Consider the following 18,420-nt stretch of genomic DNA (forward strand, 5'->3'; position numbering starts at 1 on the left):
ATGTTTTATTATTACCTATCTACTCTTTTATGTTGAAACTGAGTGCTCAAATTTATTGATGACGCGCAGCTTTTTAAATTCTCTTTGATTTTATTTTAAACATAACGGAAATATCTGCGCGGCTCCTCCACCACTTTTTTTTATCTAACCGTTTCGACGTTTATTATTTCAAATTTAAATATTTTATTAATCGTCTCTCGGTTTATACATCAATGTTTACACTCCACGTAAGCGGTTTTCGAGGGTTAATTATTTAAAAGGGTTACGTATTTATAATTAAGTTCTCAACGTTACAAATAAATATTTTAATGGCCATTAATGTCCTCGCTAGTATTTCAAAAGATATTTTAGTAAATAATTTAGTAAAAGAAATTAATAAAAAAATGTTTTAGTTTTTAATCGTTTCTAAAATTAATCATACCGCCGGTGTATTATTATTTAAGATACGGTGCGTGTATAAATTACAACCGATTTAAGCGTAATTAAACTATATAAAGCGCAATTAATCTCGGGTATGACAGGTAATAAATTTACGGATAATTGTATTCAGAGCACGACACGTAAACTCGAAAGACCCCGGCTAATGTTGTAGGGTTATTATTAAATTTACGTATATCCCAATCGGAAGTGACATTTTCTGGATTTCTATTTTAATGAAAACGTTTCTTGAAGATATTTTAAGTAAAAATTAAATACATTTTTTTCTTTTAATTGGGCACAAAAGAGAGGGATGGCTATAAATACATCGTGGTCCCATCAAAAGGGGATAAATTATTACGGAACCTCTCTATACCGATAAAACAAGTTCCTTTCTTCGCAGGGTTGAAAAGGTTTTAACCGATCTAACTGCGATCTCTCATGCACGTGCACGTAACAAACCGTTTCAGTTCGGCAAATAATCGCGCAAACGCGAACTGAATAATACAGTATCGGGAGCAATCTACTCCTTGTTTTAAAATAATGTAGCTGGCTAATTATACGTTTAAGTATAAAGGAACGATTTTATTCTTTTTTATATTTACAAATATACAAAAATAACCAATAAAATTTCTAACAAAAACATCACAAATGCATCTTGACAACTTACTTGTTGTTTTTTTCCTCGTTTCTGTCGCACACTTACTTTCTTACCACGTTCGGCGACGATATTTTTATTGAAATTGATGTCCGCATTGAATAGATGTTCCTTCGAGGCTCGTCTTTTTTGCACGACATCGACGTGAGAGCCTCCTTCGTCGTTTTCTTTTCCCCGAACCAACAGCGTCGTGACATTTTATTCATTTTCTTCGTCTTCAACGACGACGGCGGCGGTAAAACGCAGATGCACTTCGAACCGGACGAGTATAGACAAGTCGATTTACGGCCAAAAACTTTATTTACTTTTATTTATCCAGGAGAGCAAAAAAGTGATATGATTTTCTCTGACTTCCTGAATTGACTAGATTGTTTTCATTTAATAATTATAAAATGAGAGATATTGAATCATATAGAATAAATTGATCGAAAATGAGTTAATATGTGAAGTCGTTGTAAATATGGTTACAATGGTGATAATGAAGCTGGGTTGGGTATTATTCTGTCGGGAATTCTCCGATATTTGCTCTATTGTTGTTACTCGAACACGCAGTACATCATAAAGCTAATTAATTTGATATTAGTGTGTATTGTTTGATTAATAAACTTGGAATGTAAGCTGAAAGGTTACTGTATAAAATATTTTGTAATGGTAATCACAGTGATCTCATTGATTTATCACAAGGAAAAGATTGTCAAAAATTTTAAATTTGGTTATTAGTTGTTCCATTGTAAAATAGTTTCTTTTCAAGGAAGAACTTGTGGCGATTCTTGCATTATTAGTAGAGTAGTGAATCAATTCTTTTAATCAATTCTGATTCTCATCTTTAAGTTGGTGGACCCTGGAAACCTGAAGAACCTTGCGGAAAACTGTGGGTACGAGTCCCAGTGAGAAACAGGGTTCGTGTTAACAAGGACAGGAGAAACGGCCTTTCGAAACGAAATCGACCTAGGTAACAATGATTTAACGCTGTGCTATTGGAACTTGAAGACTTTAGATTTTCACACTCTGGGACATACAGATACTGGAAAAATACAAGGCTGAGACAACCGCCATCCAAAAAGTTATAAAGGTTATAATTAGTTTCGAATCATCCAACCAGTAAAGAAAAATTTGAGGATATGTTCATTTTTATCAATAAATATTATTTAATAAAAAGACTTTTTTAATCTAATTATTTATTTCCATTTCTTTTAATTTTTACAATTGAGAATTAAAGTTAAAAACTGTTATTTTATGTAGTTAATGTAGTGAGTTATACAGCAAATGTGGACTAAAGAAAATATGTCCGAGGTTCCACTCCTTTTGGGATCATTTGCTCTATCCATAAGAATTATTCTCCAATGTATACTATGTGAAAGACTACTTCTTTATATTAACCAACAATTGTTATACACCAGATCTTGGTGAACACATAACATCGACACAGTAAATATGGTCCTCAACTACAAATCCGCTTATGACAGCATGGTACGGTCCAAACTATATAATGGCCTATATAGCTTCAACATTTCAAGATTACAAAATAAATGACATTGTCTCCAAACTTATCACAGATCTTAGGAACTTATACAGCACTGATAGGTTCAGTCAGCAGCTATAGCCTACAAATAAATGAACAAAATGCAAAGGTCATGTCAGTAACTACCTCGATTCGTATCATTTCTTCTTCAAAAAGAATTCTCGTTTCAGTTTTAAAAATTTATTTTTACGCAATATAAAATTTGTTGAAATACTTTTTAATTAAATGTGGAATTTTGAGATTGACATAGTGAGAAGGATGACCGTAATTGAATGCAAAATTTACTTTGTGCTTAATTTAGGTTTCATAATAGCGTTAGAAATTGTCAAACTATGATTACAAGTTAGGAAATGGCGGGCGCGGATCCGAATCGTTCGTCCCTCGTAAAGTTGAACCTCGCAGTTTCGAAACTCCACCCTGATGATGAACTATACAACAACCCTTGCGAACTTGATACCATTTAGTTTTCAACACAATGCTAAAGAACAACTACATCAGATACAAGCCAAAACATCAATAATATTTCAAATTAAAATCAATAAAGTAGTAAATTTAATATTCGTAATTATACACGTGATTTAAATATATTTTCGTCAGGTTTGTTAAGGGTTATGGAAGTTGGTTTCTCCTTTCGTGGTAACTGGTCGTAACGTATAATAATTAGTAAGGGCATTATTCTAAAGCAACGGACTTTGGCGAAGGGAGTGCTTTAGATTAGCACGGGGTTGATTTATTATTGTGCAACTCGCATACGCGATTGTTTACACCGACGAGGCTAAGGTCCGTATACTGGTGCTATGTGCAATTAGGACGTTTTGGTTCGACCATGCGAAAGACCTACTTTATCGGAAACGACCGGCAATAATTCCATCCGGTTCGATTGACTCTGATGTATTTATTAGACCAAAAACGGGGTGAATCTCTCGCTAGTGCGTTCAACGCCACCAATCTCTGAATAATGGACAGAAGATGGAGAGTTGCGTTTCAAATTCTCCCTCTCCCTTTTATCATATCGTGTTTGAACGATTTTGATTGCGTTTCGAAAATTGTTTTAATTAAAAGACAGAAAATGTAGTGGTAATATTTTTCGGGGGATTGTAGACAAAAAAAAACAATCAGAATTATAGATGGTGTCACGTTCGACATGTCAAAAGGTGAAATATGCTTTAGTATAGCGGAAACTGCGGCGTCGTTATTCGCAAAACCAGTAACGATATATCAAAAAATGTATGTCGTATCGTGGTAGGTATTGATTTAGGATCGAATGTTTTTCAAAGAGCTTTGAATTTTTAGAAGATTTATATCGTTTACAAATCATAGATTTTCAACAAAAAATTTTAGAACACTGAACCAAGAACTAACACTAGGATTCTAGTTCTAGGTCTAGTGTTAGTTCTAGATAATTGTATATTTTTCATCGAACTAATACTAGAACTAAAAGATACCTATTCGACTTTGTATGCATTAAAATTGTTCATTCAATCAGTTTAAAGTGCAAATTAAAAATTTTTCACATAAAGAACTTGTGGCCATAACGGACATTCCCTTCCCCCATATTAGTCCGTTATATCGAGGTTTTACTGCAATAACAAAATAACTTCTTTTAGAATCAAATAGAAATTATTAAAATTTAAAAAACGTTTAGATAATTAACCTTTTCGTATGTAAATTTTTGTTATTTGAATAATACTATATCATTAGGAGCCCCTCCCATCTCCACTGATTGCCGGTGAGGACCCTAAGTCTTGGAGCAACCTCATTACTGCACGGAATTGTGGAAAGAACAAACAAATGATAAAAACAAAAAACGCTTTGAACGTTGTAATATAATAGAAAAAAAAATAATATGATCATCAAAAAAAATATTACAACTCGTCTTCGAGATATTTCCGTCTCTGTAATTTCACTATCGTTTTTTGAAGCAAAACGAGTATCTGACTTTAATGCTATTTAGAAATGCATTTTGTTTTCCCCGCGTATATCTGTGCCAAAATCGTGACGTTATTACATTTTGCAACTTTCAGCGAAGTTGGATTGTTGTATACTGGGTATAGTGTTGGTACGGCATCGATAGACAACGTTGCGTTTAGCTGCTCCGCCCCCATTATTTTAACTTTTCGTGGCGTTAACAGCAAAATGGTTTCACAGCGCTTAATAATCCCTTGATTTATCCACTTTATGTCGTACATGAATACATTATTCTTCGTAATTAATAAGTATATATCATTTCTTTTACTGTTCTCTATAATGTCGTAGGTAGTACTTTATGTTATCAAAAGACGCTTTATTTTTGTATTACGTAACCGACATCTTTGATGAACCATAATTCTGACATCTATCAGAGTTTGGATAACTAAATTTGATATTCAAGTTGCCACAGAAAAAAAATTTTGTAAAAATCACGACCTTTAACATCTGAGTACAAATCTATAACGAATCTTCTGCCACTATCGGCATCGCCATTTGCAAACATTTTTTTTCTTTATCATTTTCCATAGGGATGAGGAAAGAGTTGAAAGGTTTTTTGTAATCAGTTCAACCCGTTTCCCAGATATCCTATAAAGCGATGCAAAACTTTTTCCTCCACATTTCGTTGATTCCTCCGAAATTTGTCTGAACTTGATTCCCAATAAGTCAAACAACCTTCCCAGTATATATCTTGACTTTGCTTCCAAGCCCAATGATTTTTTCAATACTTTTTTCCAACCGGCTTCATTCTGCACTTTCCAATTTTGCACTCATTTCACTTCTACTCTTATCATTCTACTCTGGGTATTATTTGTTTTTTTTCCATACATAAAAATGAGAGTAGCTCTAGGAGTTGTCTCGTTTTTGCTTAGTCACATAAAGAGTAGCTGATGCTATCTAGCAAAAAATTGGAAATTAAATCACTTAGGTCATTATTGCATCAGAAAAATCTACAAATTCAAAAGGATGCTACTCCCTTAGGCAAGGTTGGTTATGCACGTAGATGTCAAAATGATTCTTAATTTTTTTACAATTTATTGCGAGCAAATATTACAAAGAAAAGAAAAGTTTTTGACTAAAGCCACAAGCTTTATTCAAGTTTTATAAGAACTTTCCACCCCAACGTTAACATAGTAGGATAGTTAGCCTCCAATGAAGAACTTGGCAAGGAACGCTTCTCTGTTTCCCAATCTACTTTACTTCCTCGACCATCCATCAAGCAATTTCGCACCGACGATAAAGTAATTCCCGAAAGATATTTGACAAGTTTAAATATTCATTCGAGGCGCGAAGGATCGACTCGAGCAGATAATAAGCGCCTAGAAACCGAAGAAAGGGCGCATGCTCCTCCGATTACCGCTCCGGTTTTACTCCGGTTTCGAACGGCGAGCGCGAAAACCATTTCAGTTTAGAATCATCGGTCATCCAACAAACAATTTTCCAAATACAAAGGGGTAGGGAAAAATAAGCGTATTCGTGGCGGTGAAAATAAGTTTCAAAAGTTGATTGATAAGAAAAGTTTTAATAAAAGCATTTTTTTATTGTACTACTTTATTATTGTTATTGTTTAATGATATGAATTTTAATTTTTTAATGTTAATTCAGTGAAGGTGACTTTTTGAAAATGACTTTTGATATTTTTATATGGTATTTGGTGGTGACATCGTTTATTCAAGGTATGTTTTTATTACATCAAAATTTAATTAATTTAAATTTAAACAATCCAGATATTATCGTTAATATTTTTACTTAACAATTCAATTAGTAAAAATTGTTTTCACAAAAGCTCTTCAACATTTCCATAATTTAGGTACCACCTCCCATTGTTATTGTTATTATTACATCAATACTGCGTTCGTGTTCGTTTTGTTTGTGTTTTATCTCCAAATAAATATTTGTTTTAGTATTATTTCACACTGTTTTCATAAAATAAACCAAAAATGTTATTATTTTTTTATTTTTTTCCCCAAACAAAATTATTTTATCACTCAATTTAATATTTTTCGTAAATATAATCAAATTTTCTTTCGACGCCTCTTCGAAACTTAAGTGAACTCATAAAGCCACCAATTACTGTAGATTATAAAAATTGTAGTTGAGTTTTTAGGGATGCCATTGCCGGGTAGTTTCCGGACTTGGTGTGGGTTGGCGTAAAAGCACTTTGCATTTGATCCAATTAACCGTGAAAAGCGGACCACTTCAAATTCATTGGTCGAGTTATAAAATAATTTTCTCTCGTTCCATTTTCCAACTTTCCTACCTTCGCGTTTACCCGCTAATTGGTCGCACTATTTAGAATTGAAGAGAGTGGTTGAATTTTACGTTTATCGTTTCAACCCTTTTTTAAACTTCCATTTCATTCGATTTTTTCAGTTTTATCCCATTTACTTTATTCTATGGCAGCGCGGGGGAATAGAAATTTTAATGGATTCTCATAATTCGGTTGGGACGATATAACTTCCATAATTTCAACGAAGGATTTAGCTTTGAAATTAATTCATTTAGCAAACACAAAAGGATTGTTGAATACTACCCCCCTCACCACACCCCCTCTTCGAAACCTATTACAACTTCTCTAATAACCTTGAAGAGGAGAACTAAATTTGCATAATTGTTTTTATGATTAATAAGATGTAGTTTTAAGTTTCAAAAACAGAATTTTAAAAATATTAAGTTTTCAATTAAAAAAGGATTTATAGTAAGTAAGATGATTTATTTAAAAAAGTACGAAAAATGAACTTAAACACGTTTAAACACATTTGACGGAACACTGCGCAGTGAAAAATGTGCGATTGTAGCTACGAAAGCGAGTTTTTCTTCTATATAATATATATTCTGTGACATTATAATAAAATTAAGGGTGCAGGTTGGTTTTTGATAAATGTTTAAATATAGGTAAAAGGCCGTACGCGGTTGTATTGGTGGTTGTCTGCTTAGTAATAACCAGGCAAGTCCTAGACTTGCAAAGTAATTTTTGCTACTATCTAATAGTTGACGAAAAAGTGTTTTGTATAATTATTTAGTATAAATTTCTAAATATTTGTATAATTTGACATTTGGAAATGTGGTTATGGGAAATAAAGTTATGTACATTTATTTTGATGAACCTTATTTTTTAACTGTGCATTACAATCATTAAAACTTGTATTTTTGTTAAAATTATTATATTCATCTTTATCTTGTACAGTACGTGTTATTACTTTACATAGCTATTTATTTAATTTCTTTTCCCCTAGAAAAAAAGAAACGTGGAAAGAAAAGAAGGGCGAAGCCCTTGCATTACTCCCGAGCGCCTCTACGCACCATTTTAGAATCACTGAAATACAGAATTTATGATGTTTTGTTTTAAAATGAAAAAATAATCATTTCCTGTAAACATCCTTAAAAATTTAAGATGCAAATTAAATTTATATTAAAATGTCGTTATACAACAAGCGAAGTTAGAGAGCGAAAATACCGGGAAAGACGCGCTCGCTGTGTTAATTTTCCACGCCAGGAACGATAATGAAAATTCTGAAAGTGGAGGGGACACTAATTTGACTCTGCGCAACCTTCCACGTTCATTTTCCACTATCTAATAACACTTCCCTCATTTTTCGAAGAAAAAAATAATAAATATCTAAAAAAATTTTTTTTTAGGAAAAATTTATTACCTTGAAACTTTTTAAAAAGAAAATGTTAAAAACACTCGAATTATGTACCATCTCAAGATACAACTTCTTTTAAACACTATTTCAAGTGGAAACGGGTTACGGAAGCTTTTAAAGTAGGAATTATTAATAAGTTTTAATGCTCGAAGGAAAGGTTCTTGTGTTTACAATCTCAGGAGTTATATAGCGATTTTCATGGTTCTTAGAATTTTCTTTTCTAAAAATAATGTTCGCACTTTGAACAGTTTTTACGTGAACGGTCTATTTTTTGTATTTTCCCGGCGCCTCCACCATAATTTGAAAGGGTTAAAAATCGATCTATCTTTTTATTGCTACCTGGAACGTTGTAGTAATTTTTACTAATCGTTGGCGGAAGATAAACAACGGATTAACATGTACTAAGGGGGTGGTTGGGTGATTGTTTTCCGATCGGACAACTGCGGAAATTGCGCCTCGTCGACGACCGCAAATCACTGGGACCCGATTGAATCGCGTCACTGTCCCATTAACCAACACCCCTCGCGATTGTCACCACTTATGGGACATTGACCGATAATTATCGGCAGTTCGCCATCAGAACCACACACCTGATTTGTGTGTGTGTCCATGATCGAAATTGCAGTTTGCATTTGACATCCGAGTAACACGCGATAGTCCCAATGGACAACAAGAGAGAATTTTAACGATAACACAAATTGTTGTGAATAAAAACATCATTTTTTTAAAGTTTATTTGGAATAAATTTTATGGATATAGGAGAGCGTATAAGTTGTAACGCACAGGTACAACTTTTCAAATTTATATTCACATGGGGAAAACTCTTCTGGAACCCGTAATAAGACCAGTTTAAACTGGTGATATTCGTATCCCGGGCAATCTCCACATCCCCAGCGTATACTTCTTCTTGAAATGCAAATTTTGCACACGAAACTAGGGCTTTATCTGTGGCACTCCACACATGTTTCAGTTAACGCCTCATGCAAAATGAATATCAACTTTATCTCTTTATTCCAAATATTTAAAACGATAAATATCTCAGTATAGTTTATAATTGCGGTTGTACTTATAGTAAAACCTCGATATCACGGACTAATACCTCTACAGACGTACAACCCCGGTTAATCCCCGAAACTTACTACTTTTAGGTCTAGTATTAGTTCTTTTAATTCAATGAAAAATATATAACAACGGCAACCCATTACAAACTGCTTAGATAGATACTGTTACTAAAAAAACACCTACTTACTGCTTCCAGAACGTTAGATACTGCTAGAAAAGATTACTTTCAGAAGCTGCTAGCGGGGAGGGATTATTATCTGCTTGAAAAAACAAGATACTCTTTCTAAAAGACTACTGACTACTTTCAAAATGTTAAATATTGTTAGAAAGACTGTTAACTGCTTGGAGAAAGCCAGATACTGTTGGCAGAAGACCACTTATTGCTTTCAGAAGAATATATGCTGCTGCCAAAACACTACTAAGTTCTTGAAGAAGACCACACATTGTTGCCAAACGAATACTAACTACTTGGAGAATACTTATTGTTTGTACAAGGCTAGAAGACTACTTACAGAAGATTACAATATTACTGGCTGAAGACTATTTACTGCTTGCACAACACAAGATATTGCATCTAAAAGAGTACAGAAAACAGAAAAGGGTTGGGGTGCTTGCTAAGAGTACAAGTGAAAAAGAGCAATATTGTTAGGAATAAAATTTGCTACAACTTTTGTTCTAAAAGTCTTTTTGTAAAATGCTCTGATTTCCGAGTTAAATTTTCATATTTTCGTATTTTTGTCAATATTTAAGCTAGCTCTAGAACTACCGTCCTTGATCTTTACATCGTATAAAGAACTCGGGTAGTTTTCCTGTATTTAAAACGATAAATATCCCAGTACAGTTTATAATTGCGGTGGTAATTACTTTCTTTGGTAATAAAATCGAGGTTATTTCTGACGATTATCATAACAAAAGGGAACGATTTTAGAAACGATTCCGTGTAAAGCACGCAAACCATACGAAATGCAGAACGAACCTAATTAGCAATTGAACCGTTGAATATGCCTTTTTAAAGGAAAAACGGAACCAAAGGATAACAATAGAAACGAAAATTGTGCAGTCTTTCCGCTTTTCATGCCCTACCGGCAAATACTCTGTAAGGAGGACTTCAAGGCTTATTGTAGTACGACAAATAGTTCATTATGTGTCCCTCTTTGAGTCCTCATTACTACAGGATTTCAATTCGTGCTTGGTTCGGTTCTGATATAAACAGATTTTTAAGAAGATATTTCTTTTCGGTTTTTACGTTTTTAGCGTCAAAACGCATGTAAATAATTAATAATGAAAGCTGGTTGAAACTTATTCGAGTGTTTGCTTTCGCTCGACGAGTAATTAATTAACAGTTGTTGAATTCCCAACGCGGGAAGATACCCTCAGAAGGAAAATTTAAAGGAGGAGAAATGGTGATAATGCTATTTGCAGCCGTCTCGTTTATTATTTACTTTTACAAAGACTTTTGTTGAAAAAATTAAAACAATTTCCACAAGATTTTTAGACGACCTAAAAAATAAAAACCAACGGAAATCGTTTCAATTTTAATTGGAACAAGAAAGAAATCTTTTTTTAACGTTTTAATAACGAAGAGTTTTTAATGATTAAAAAGTCGATTTATTTATTTTTGGTTTTCTTTTAGATTCTTTGGGGGATAATCCGAAAGTGGATCCAGCAAGTTTACCGATGTTTCTCACGTCCAGCCAACTTTTCAAGGTCACAGAGAAGGAAACTGTCGTTCTTCCATGTGAAGTGGCTAATCCTGGTAAGTGTCTAAAGCCGTTTAGCTAAAAGGGGTTTCGCTTTAACAGAGTAACACCAAAGAGTCTGATCACATTTATCCCTTTTCCTTTTTTTTTATTTTTTCTTTTCCCAAACATCCCAAATAATAAATTCTACAATTTATTACAATTTAACATCAATTTTATATAAAAAAGTATTCATTTATTCAAAAAAAATTTTATCAAAATGTAGTACAGTTGAACTTAGTTTTCATAAACTCAGTAACTAACCCTCAAAAATGAATAATTAAATGGTACAAACGATTGGTCCAGTTTCGAAAACCACTCTAGTTTCGTTTTCGGGCATTTGAGAGATGATGGTATCATATGGTCCCTTCATCCAGTCGGATCCAACCCGGAACTTTTTTAATTATAAACTCTGTCGAAACTACTTTACCGTAGGGTTCTTTGTTGCCCGGGAAATTAGATGGGCGGTGTGCGTTGATGTTTCACTCTCGAAGGGAAATTTTATTGCGCTCCCATCATGTCTTTTCATTCTTTCGGTTTTGCTTTGAACCGAGCTTTTAGTTTGTTTCTCTTTGAAGCACCAATTCTAAAAACGATATAACGATTTATTTTTGCCTCATTATGCTTTTTATTATAGTTTTGAGGTTATACTTCATATAATTGCAGTCAGTTTTAAATAAATAAACGATTATTAACGAAAATTATCAATAATAATAGAGATAGAAATAATTGTCAAAACCGCAAAATAAGATTGATTGATTCACTTATTGATCTTGTTTTAGCTCTGCAATAATAAGAAAGTTATAAATCGAATTTTGCAGTATTTAACTTTATTGGGTGAAAGTTATTGTATCGAAAAGTTATCGCCAACGTAAGAACAATAGCACCAATAGAATAAGTAAATGCTTCTGTAAGCATAGAAGTTAGGTAACTTAATATACACACAAACTTCATTTGTTGCTTGTGCATTAATGGGTAGAACCCTCCCGCCATAATTTTATTGTAATTTATCATTATCATCACAGTGCTATCATGTTATTCATCTGTCAGACAATTATTTATCCAATTTTAATATCTTCTTCTTGCGAAACAATCATAACATATCATGGATCTTACTAAATATTTAATCCTCGTGATAACCAATAATATACTAGATTTTTGGCAAACCAACTGATCGACGAACGCATTTTAATGCATAAAAGATATCCTATCCGAAAGCACATATATTAGATTTTGGCTGTCAACAGGATAAAAAATTCGCACTGAAACTTTCAAATTCATACGCGATGAACTTGCACATCACTAAATTGGGAGTGTTAGTGCGGATAACGCAGCTTTGTTCCCTTGAGCCTCCAAATCACGTTTAACACATCGTTACTTCTTCCTTTAGGGAACACACACACCTTGTTTATGTAGAGTCCACTACCAAACACATTTACAAGAACCAAGTGAACTAATCAATACTGAATGTATCATTGGATCACGATTCAAAATGTGTGGAACTGATTCAATAATTCAAAAAAAAATTTTTTCCGCACAGATAATTAAGATTCTTTCAGATATTGCAATAAAATATATATCCTTTTTATTTTATAAAATTTTCCGACGTAATTTTAAAGAATCTCGAGCAAGAAACAAAATTTATTACAATCCACGTTGTGCGTGCATCATTTTCATGTAAAATTATTTTACCTTCACGTGAACCGATGGTAGATCCCAACCTAACTTCCCCAGCATTATTATTATTATTTTATGATTTACGACACGAACTAAAATACACCTTAGACACACCACACATTTTATATCTACACCTTATCAAAATACAAACTTGCAAGTATAAATAACTAAATATTATTTTATAAGTTAATATTTTATTGTCTCAAGGTACAGTGAAACATCGATATAACGGACTAATACGGGGGAGGGAATGTATGTTATGGGAAAACGTCTATTATATGAAAAATTTTCATGATTTAAAATGTCTGTAGTTCTAGGTCTGGTGTTACTTCTAATTTTACACTTGTGATAACCGTTGATAGTTATCTCAATAAATTAAATTAGATGGTGATGGAATTGAAAGATTGTTTCGTTACAACGTTCTATTTATTCATTCTTACTCTACGATTACATATACTAGACTAAAATTTTAAAACTTAATATTATTCGAATTAAACATAAACTAATTTGCAAGTTCAACATTTTTATTGAATGTCCTCAATTCGTAGGTGCAATACACCTCCAAATTACACGCATCGATATTACATAAATTTCGCAATCACACTAACACTGTCACTAGAACTAATAGTAGACCTAGAACTAGAAACATTTGGATTTAGCCGTCTTGAGACACGTTCTGCTAAATCCGAAAAATATACAACAATCTAACGCTGAATAACAATTAAAATTAGAACTACCGTCCTTGATTTATACAATGTATATACAACTCTGGGAATACCCCCCGTTTTTCTAACGACATGGAGTAGAGTAACTTGAGGAATAACCCGAGTTGGATTCTATCTTTGAGCGCTAACATTTATACTTAAATATACTGATGTATTAAATAAATAATATTAATAGTATGAATTAAAAATATTTTACTATACTTTATTTTAATAGGTCATTACATTTTGGCTTGGAAGAAAGGAATTGCGGTTCTTTCAGCGGGCAGCGTAAAAGTGTCTCCAGACTCGCGTATAAACCTCATGAACGGTTATAACTTGGAAATCAAGTCGGTGGAAGCTCAGGATGCTGGAGATTACGTTTGTCAAATTGGGACGTTGGAACCGAGGGAAATCACACATACTTTAGAAGTTTTAGGTTTGTTGAAAATCTCACCGCATTCTTTTTTATTGTTTTTCTCAAATATTTGATTGTTTATCATTAAGAATGAAGATTTCTCTTAAATGCTTAAACATTAACCATCAGAAAACAAAAATTAACACTAGAATAACACAGACTTAGCAGAATGCATTGTCCCCTTGTTTAACCATCATTTTAACTCTACTCACGATTCTATCGACAACCCTCACCGCAAACTAATTAACTTCCCGTACAAACGGCCTGAATTATTTCATGTGGAATCGGAACTGTTTCGTATTTGACGATATAGTGTTCGTTTTCGTTTCGAAATGCAAAGCCAATTTTACAGTTCACCAAATATGCTTACCTCTTTGTTGATATTTCACCTAGTCCAGTGTAAATCTCGTCTACTATGCTATATCTATCAAGAGAACAAAATCATCATTAATCAATAAATGCTTAATCCACATTATTTGTGTTTGTGTATTTAAATGGTTTCAGTTCCGCCAAAGATACAATATATTACCGCAAACGGACGTGTGGAGGCGAAAAAAGGAACAACGGTTATTTTGGAATGTCGAGCGATCGGAAATCCGAATCCCAAAGTTACGTGGACACGAAAGAACAACCTGTTGCCGAGTGGGGATCAAATGTTGGTTACACCATCGATTACACTTCAAAATGTCGATAGACATCAAGCCGGAACTTATCAATGTTCCGCTAATAATGGAATTGGTGAACCGATTATAGAACAAATTCTTTTACATGTTATGTGTAAGAAGTTATATGATAAAAGAACATTTGTTATTAATAAAATTTTATTTTCTTTTTAGATCCTCCTGAAATTACAGTAGAACGACCAATTGTACATTCAGGTGAAGGATTCGAAGCTCAACTAGTTTGCATAGTTCACGGCGAAAGTCAACCGGAGGTAACACGCCCATCTTTTTAATTAAAATTGAAAGTCTAGTGCTGTCTGGCGTTTTCCGAAAATTCATAATTAGAAAATTAATGACTCGCTCCGCTTAAACTACCCCGTTTAATAGCTCTTTAATAACACTTTGAACGGTCATTAATGGGATTTCGGGCGCCAACTTAATTTCCGGGCACGTTCTACTATCTTCAACAATTTTGACCATGTTTTAGGTACTTTGGTATAGAGATACGATGCAATTAGACACAACCGAACAACGAATTATGCAATCACGCGGTTCTCGACATACTTTAGTTATAAGAAAGGTGCATCGTTCCGATTTTGGTAATTACACTTGCGCCGCCGACAATCCTTTAGGTAAAACAAGAAAAACAGTTCAATTAACAGGTAAAATTTTAATTAAAAAAAAAAATATCACTCCTTAATTAAAAAAAAAATTTTGTTAAAGGAATACCAAATTCCGCAAAATTTAGTAGCGCATCAAGAGGATTATATCGCGATAGTTACAATATAACCTGGGCTGTAGAATCGTTCAGTCCGATACAAGAATACAAATTACTTTTCAGACGTTTACCAGACAATTTAGGTCACGCAGATGGGTATCCTCAGCCGCTTCATCACCAGAGTCAAAGACGGACTACCGTCGTGAAAGAATCCACGATGAACGTTGGTTACGGATATCAACATCAATTTAACGATAGAAGAACCGATTGGAGGGACGTAATCCTGCAAGCGAATCCGGTCTCCCAGTTTCCGGGTGTTCAGTCGATGAGCTACGTCATCAAAGGTTTGAAACCGGGACAAAATTATGAGGCGAAAGTGGAGGCACGTAACCGGTATGGATGGAGTCCAATTTCCGAACCGTTCACCTTTCAAACTGCAGATACAGGTTTGAGATAAATTTAATGTGATTTCTTCGAGATTTTGTTATACTTTTTTATTACAATTTTATATTAACTTTAGTTGAACATTCTGAAAATTTTCGCTTGGTATTGCTAGTTTATTAAATAATTTTTTATTGGTTTTAATTTTCAACTTAATTCTAAATTTTAATAACTCCGTTATAAATTTAATTGATTTAATTCGACTGATGATGAAACTGTTAATATGCAAATCCCGTACCGAGCAAATATAATTAAATTTGGCAAGTTCGGAAGTATTTTCAATTTATCTTCCGAGTTTATTTTATTTCCACGCCGGCGTACGGGAATGAATGTATGCATCACATAGATTTTCAGTTCTCACCAAACTTAAGTTTGGACATATTCGTTTTCCAGAACAACGTTGTAAACTAGACTATACTCTTTGCCCCAACGTGCTTTGCGAAACTGAGAATGCATATTTACTTCGTATGTATGCTCAGAGGGCGCGGTTTGGCAACCTAAGTAATTTTGTATTAATACAAGAACTTTAAACGGACAGTTTATATCAGTAGGTATACCTAGATACTACACATACTGTTGTAGTTTACGCTTCCAAAACGCTAGATACAGATAGAAAAGACTACTATCCACTTGGAAAGGCGATATACTGTTCTCTAAAGAGTTGTTAAAGACTACGACCTGCTTGAAAAGAACAGATACTGTTTTCAAAATACGACTTATTGGTTCCTCAATGCTAGATACTGTTGGCAAAAGACTAAAAAAACAAAAGATAAGATTACAATCTGCTTGGAGAAGACTAGAGAGTACTAACAAACAACTACAAACAGTTCTTATGTTAAGTTGTAATAGTTTCCAACTTTTTATTAAACTGCAACTTTACACCATACCTTGTTGTAACATTTTTGATCAAATTTCTTTTCTGTAATCACACTTTCAGGCTTTTTTGAAATCATAAAAACATTTTTATTGGGTATTTACATTTTTCGTTTAAATTATTATTAATTTCCTTTTTACTTCAGATATGAATTATCCAGAACGACCTCAAACACCAGGACATATCTACAACGGTAAGTTATTAAAAATTAATTGTAAAGGATATATTTATTTATTAATTTTTTAATCTTCCAGAGAATGAAATCCATGATTTCGAACCACGAATATATTTTAATAACGCCAAGCCATTAAAGCCCCAATTAAATTCAATCTTAATAATACCCCTTTTTAATGTATTATTTTTTCTTTCACGTTAATAAATATTTGTTCCAAATTTAATAAAAAATCAGTAATCGAGAGCAAAAAAAATAGAGATTCCGTTAAGAGAGCAGCACTTAACGGATGACTGAAGCACTTCGTATTCGTCATTATTCGCAATTTGAGGGTGGCATGTCAGAATCAGCTGACGGTTAAAAAGCGGTGATCGATGCGATTTTCCCAACTTGAGTGATTCTTTTTTTTATTTATTAATAAAGGGGGTCCAAGTAGTGAGAAAGAAACAGGAAATGCCGGAAAGAATTATGGATTTAAAGACTTTGAAATGTAAATAAGTTAATTAAATGGATAATTGTTATATAAAAAATAAATACGAAGGAGCTTTAAATGTCGCACTATTAATTAATTAATTTAAACAAATAAACCTATAAACATATTCAATTTAAATGATTGATGTAAATGTAATGTAGCTATAAAACTTATAGAGATAAGGTAATAATTTTAAGTTTGTATGTCGTACAAAAAAAGAACTGAAAATGATTTAAAAAGAGAATAAAAAATATTTATATTATAAAAGAATTCTATTTTTTTATTTATTATTATATCTCGTTATAAAGGAAACATTTACAGATAGTTAACTTCATTTACAAAAACGTATCACGTTCCGGTTTTCGTTAGAGGACATTTTTAGTAAAACAACCAGTAACAAAGACACAAAACACCGCCGAGGAGCTTTTGCAATTCTAAGCCAAATCCGAATAGAGAAGCACAACAACGTTCAAGCTTCGAATAATAAATATCCGGCTCTCCCCGAAACCGAACCTTTTTACTTTTTTATTTCATTTTAACGCCCCTGTTTACAAACCCTGTCGTCGTCCAAATAGTTTCGCCTGCCGTTGGAAAATTTGCATTTAGATGTCCTTTCTCGGATGGGCGAGGAAATAATTAGAACCAAATAGTGTACAAGAAAGAATGTAAACTAGATGAAGAAAACAAGAACTCAACTATTTAATAGACTAGTTATTTATGTTTTCTTCTTATTTATTAATTAATAAAAAAATCTTTCATACAAATAAGAAAAGAATCAAAACGAGATAAAAGATTCGAAGGAGTTACTACATTCCATTGTTCGGTTCGAAATTCCACCGAAAAGTTTTGCTCCAACAAACCCAAAAGAGAGACGACCGCGTAAATCACTTAAGTTTAAATTAAATTTTATCTCGACACAAAAACTATTTTGAGTGCCAAAGAAGTAAAAGTTCTAAAAACTTCAAAGATTCTAATAAATCAATGTTAAAAAAAAAACTCAATCGATTTGCTTTATGCGAATAATAAAGGTTTTTTTTTTGGTTTAAAGAATTTAAAGGGGTTTGAAAAGAAGTTAAAAAGGATTTTGTTTGGTTTGCTAAGTAGACGCTTTGAGCTGCCGCGGCTTTTTGAATGGCTCGTAATAAAGGGGTTGAGGGTTCGGACCGTGTAATATTCCATCGAGCTAGAACATAATGAACCTGTGTTCCAAGGGAGGTTGTAATAAAAATCTTTGTACCATGTAAGAGGGTATTTAAGATAGGTCAGGTTATT

The 18,420-nt window shown here is 33.1% G+C and overlaps 1 protein-coding gene across 1 annotated transcript; it reads left to right on the forward strand.

The window, feature by feature from the left end:
* Window positions 1-5,977: 5,977 nt before the first annotated feature.
* On the forward strand, window positions 5,978-17,412 carry LOC111415713 (limbic system-associated membrane protein-like). Its single transcript, XM_023047532.2, has 9 exons — window positions 5,978-6,241; window positions 10,908-11,030; window positions 13,630-13,830; window positions 14,314-14,586; window positions 14,646-14,743; window positions 14,959-15,133; window positions 15,195-15,635; window positions 16,650-16,697; window positions 16,759-17,412. Exons 1-9 carry the CDS (start codon window positions 6,190-6,192, stop codon window positions 16,878-16,880), a joined length of 1,533 nt encoding a protein of 510 aa, XP_022903300.2. The 5' UTR covers window positions 5,978-6,189; the 3' UTR covers window positions 16,881-17,412.
* Window positions 17,413-18,420: the final 1,008 nt, after the last annotated feature.

Source organism: Onthophagus taurus, chromosome 6 (assembly GCF_036711975.1).
Source record: "Onthophagus taurus isolate NC chromosome 6, IU_Otau_3.0, whole genome shotgun sequence".
NCBI classification, from domain to species: domain Eukaryota; kingdom Metazoa; phylum Arthropoda; class Insecta; order Coleoptera; family Scarabaeidae; genus Onthophagus; species Onthophagus taurus.

Coding starts and splice junctions, on each gene's coding strand:
- LOC111415713 (XM_023047532.2), top strand. CDS start 6,190: ATGACTTTTGATATTTTTATATGGTATTTGGTGGTGACATCGTTTATT. Junction 11,031..13,629: donor ATGTGAAGTGGCTAATCCTG/GTAAGTGTCTAA, acceptor TTATTTTAATAG/GTCATTACATTTTGGCTTGG. Junction 13,831..14,313: donor ACATACTTTAGAAGTTTTAG/GTTTGTTGAAAA, acceptor AAATGGTTTCAG/TTCCGCCAAAGATACAATAT.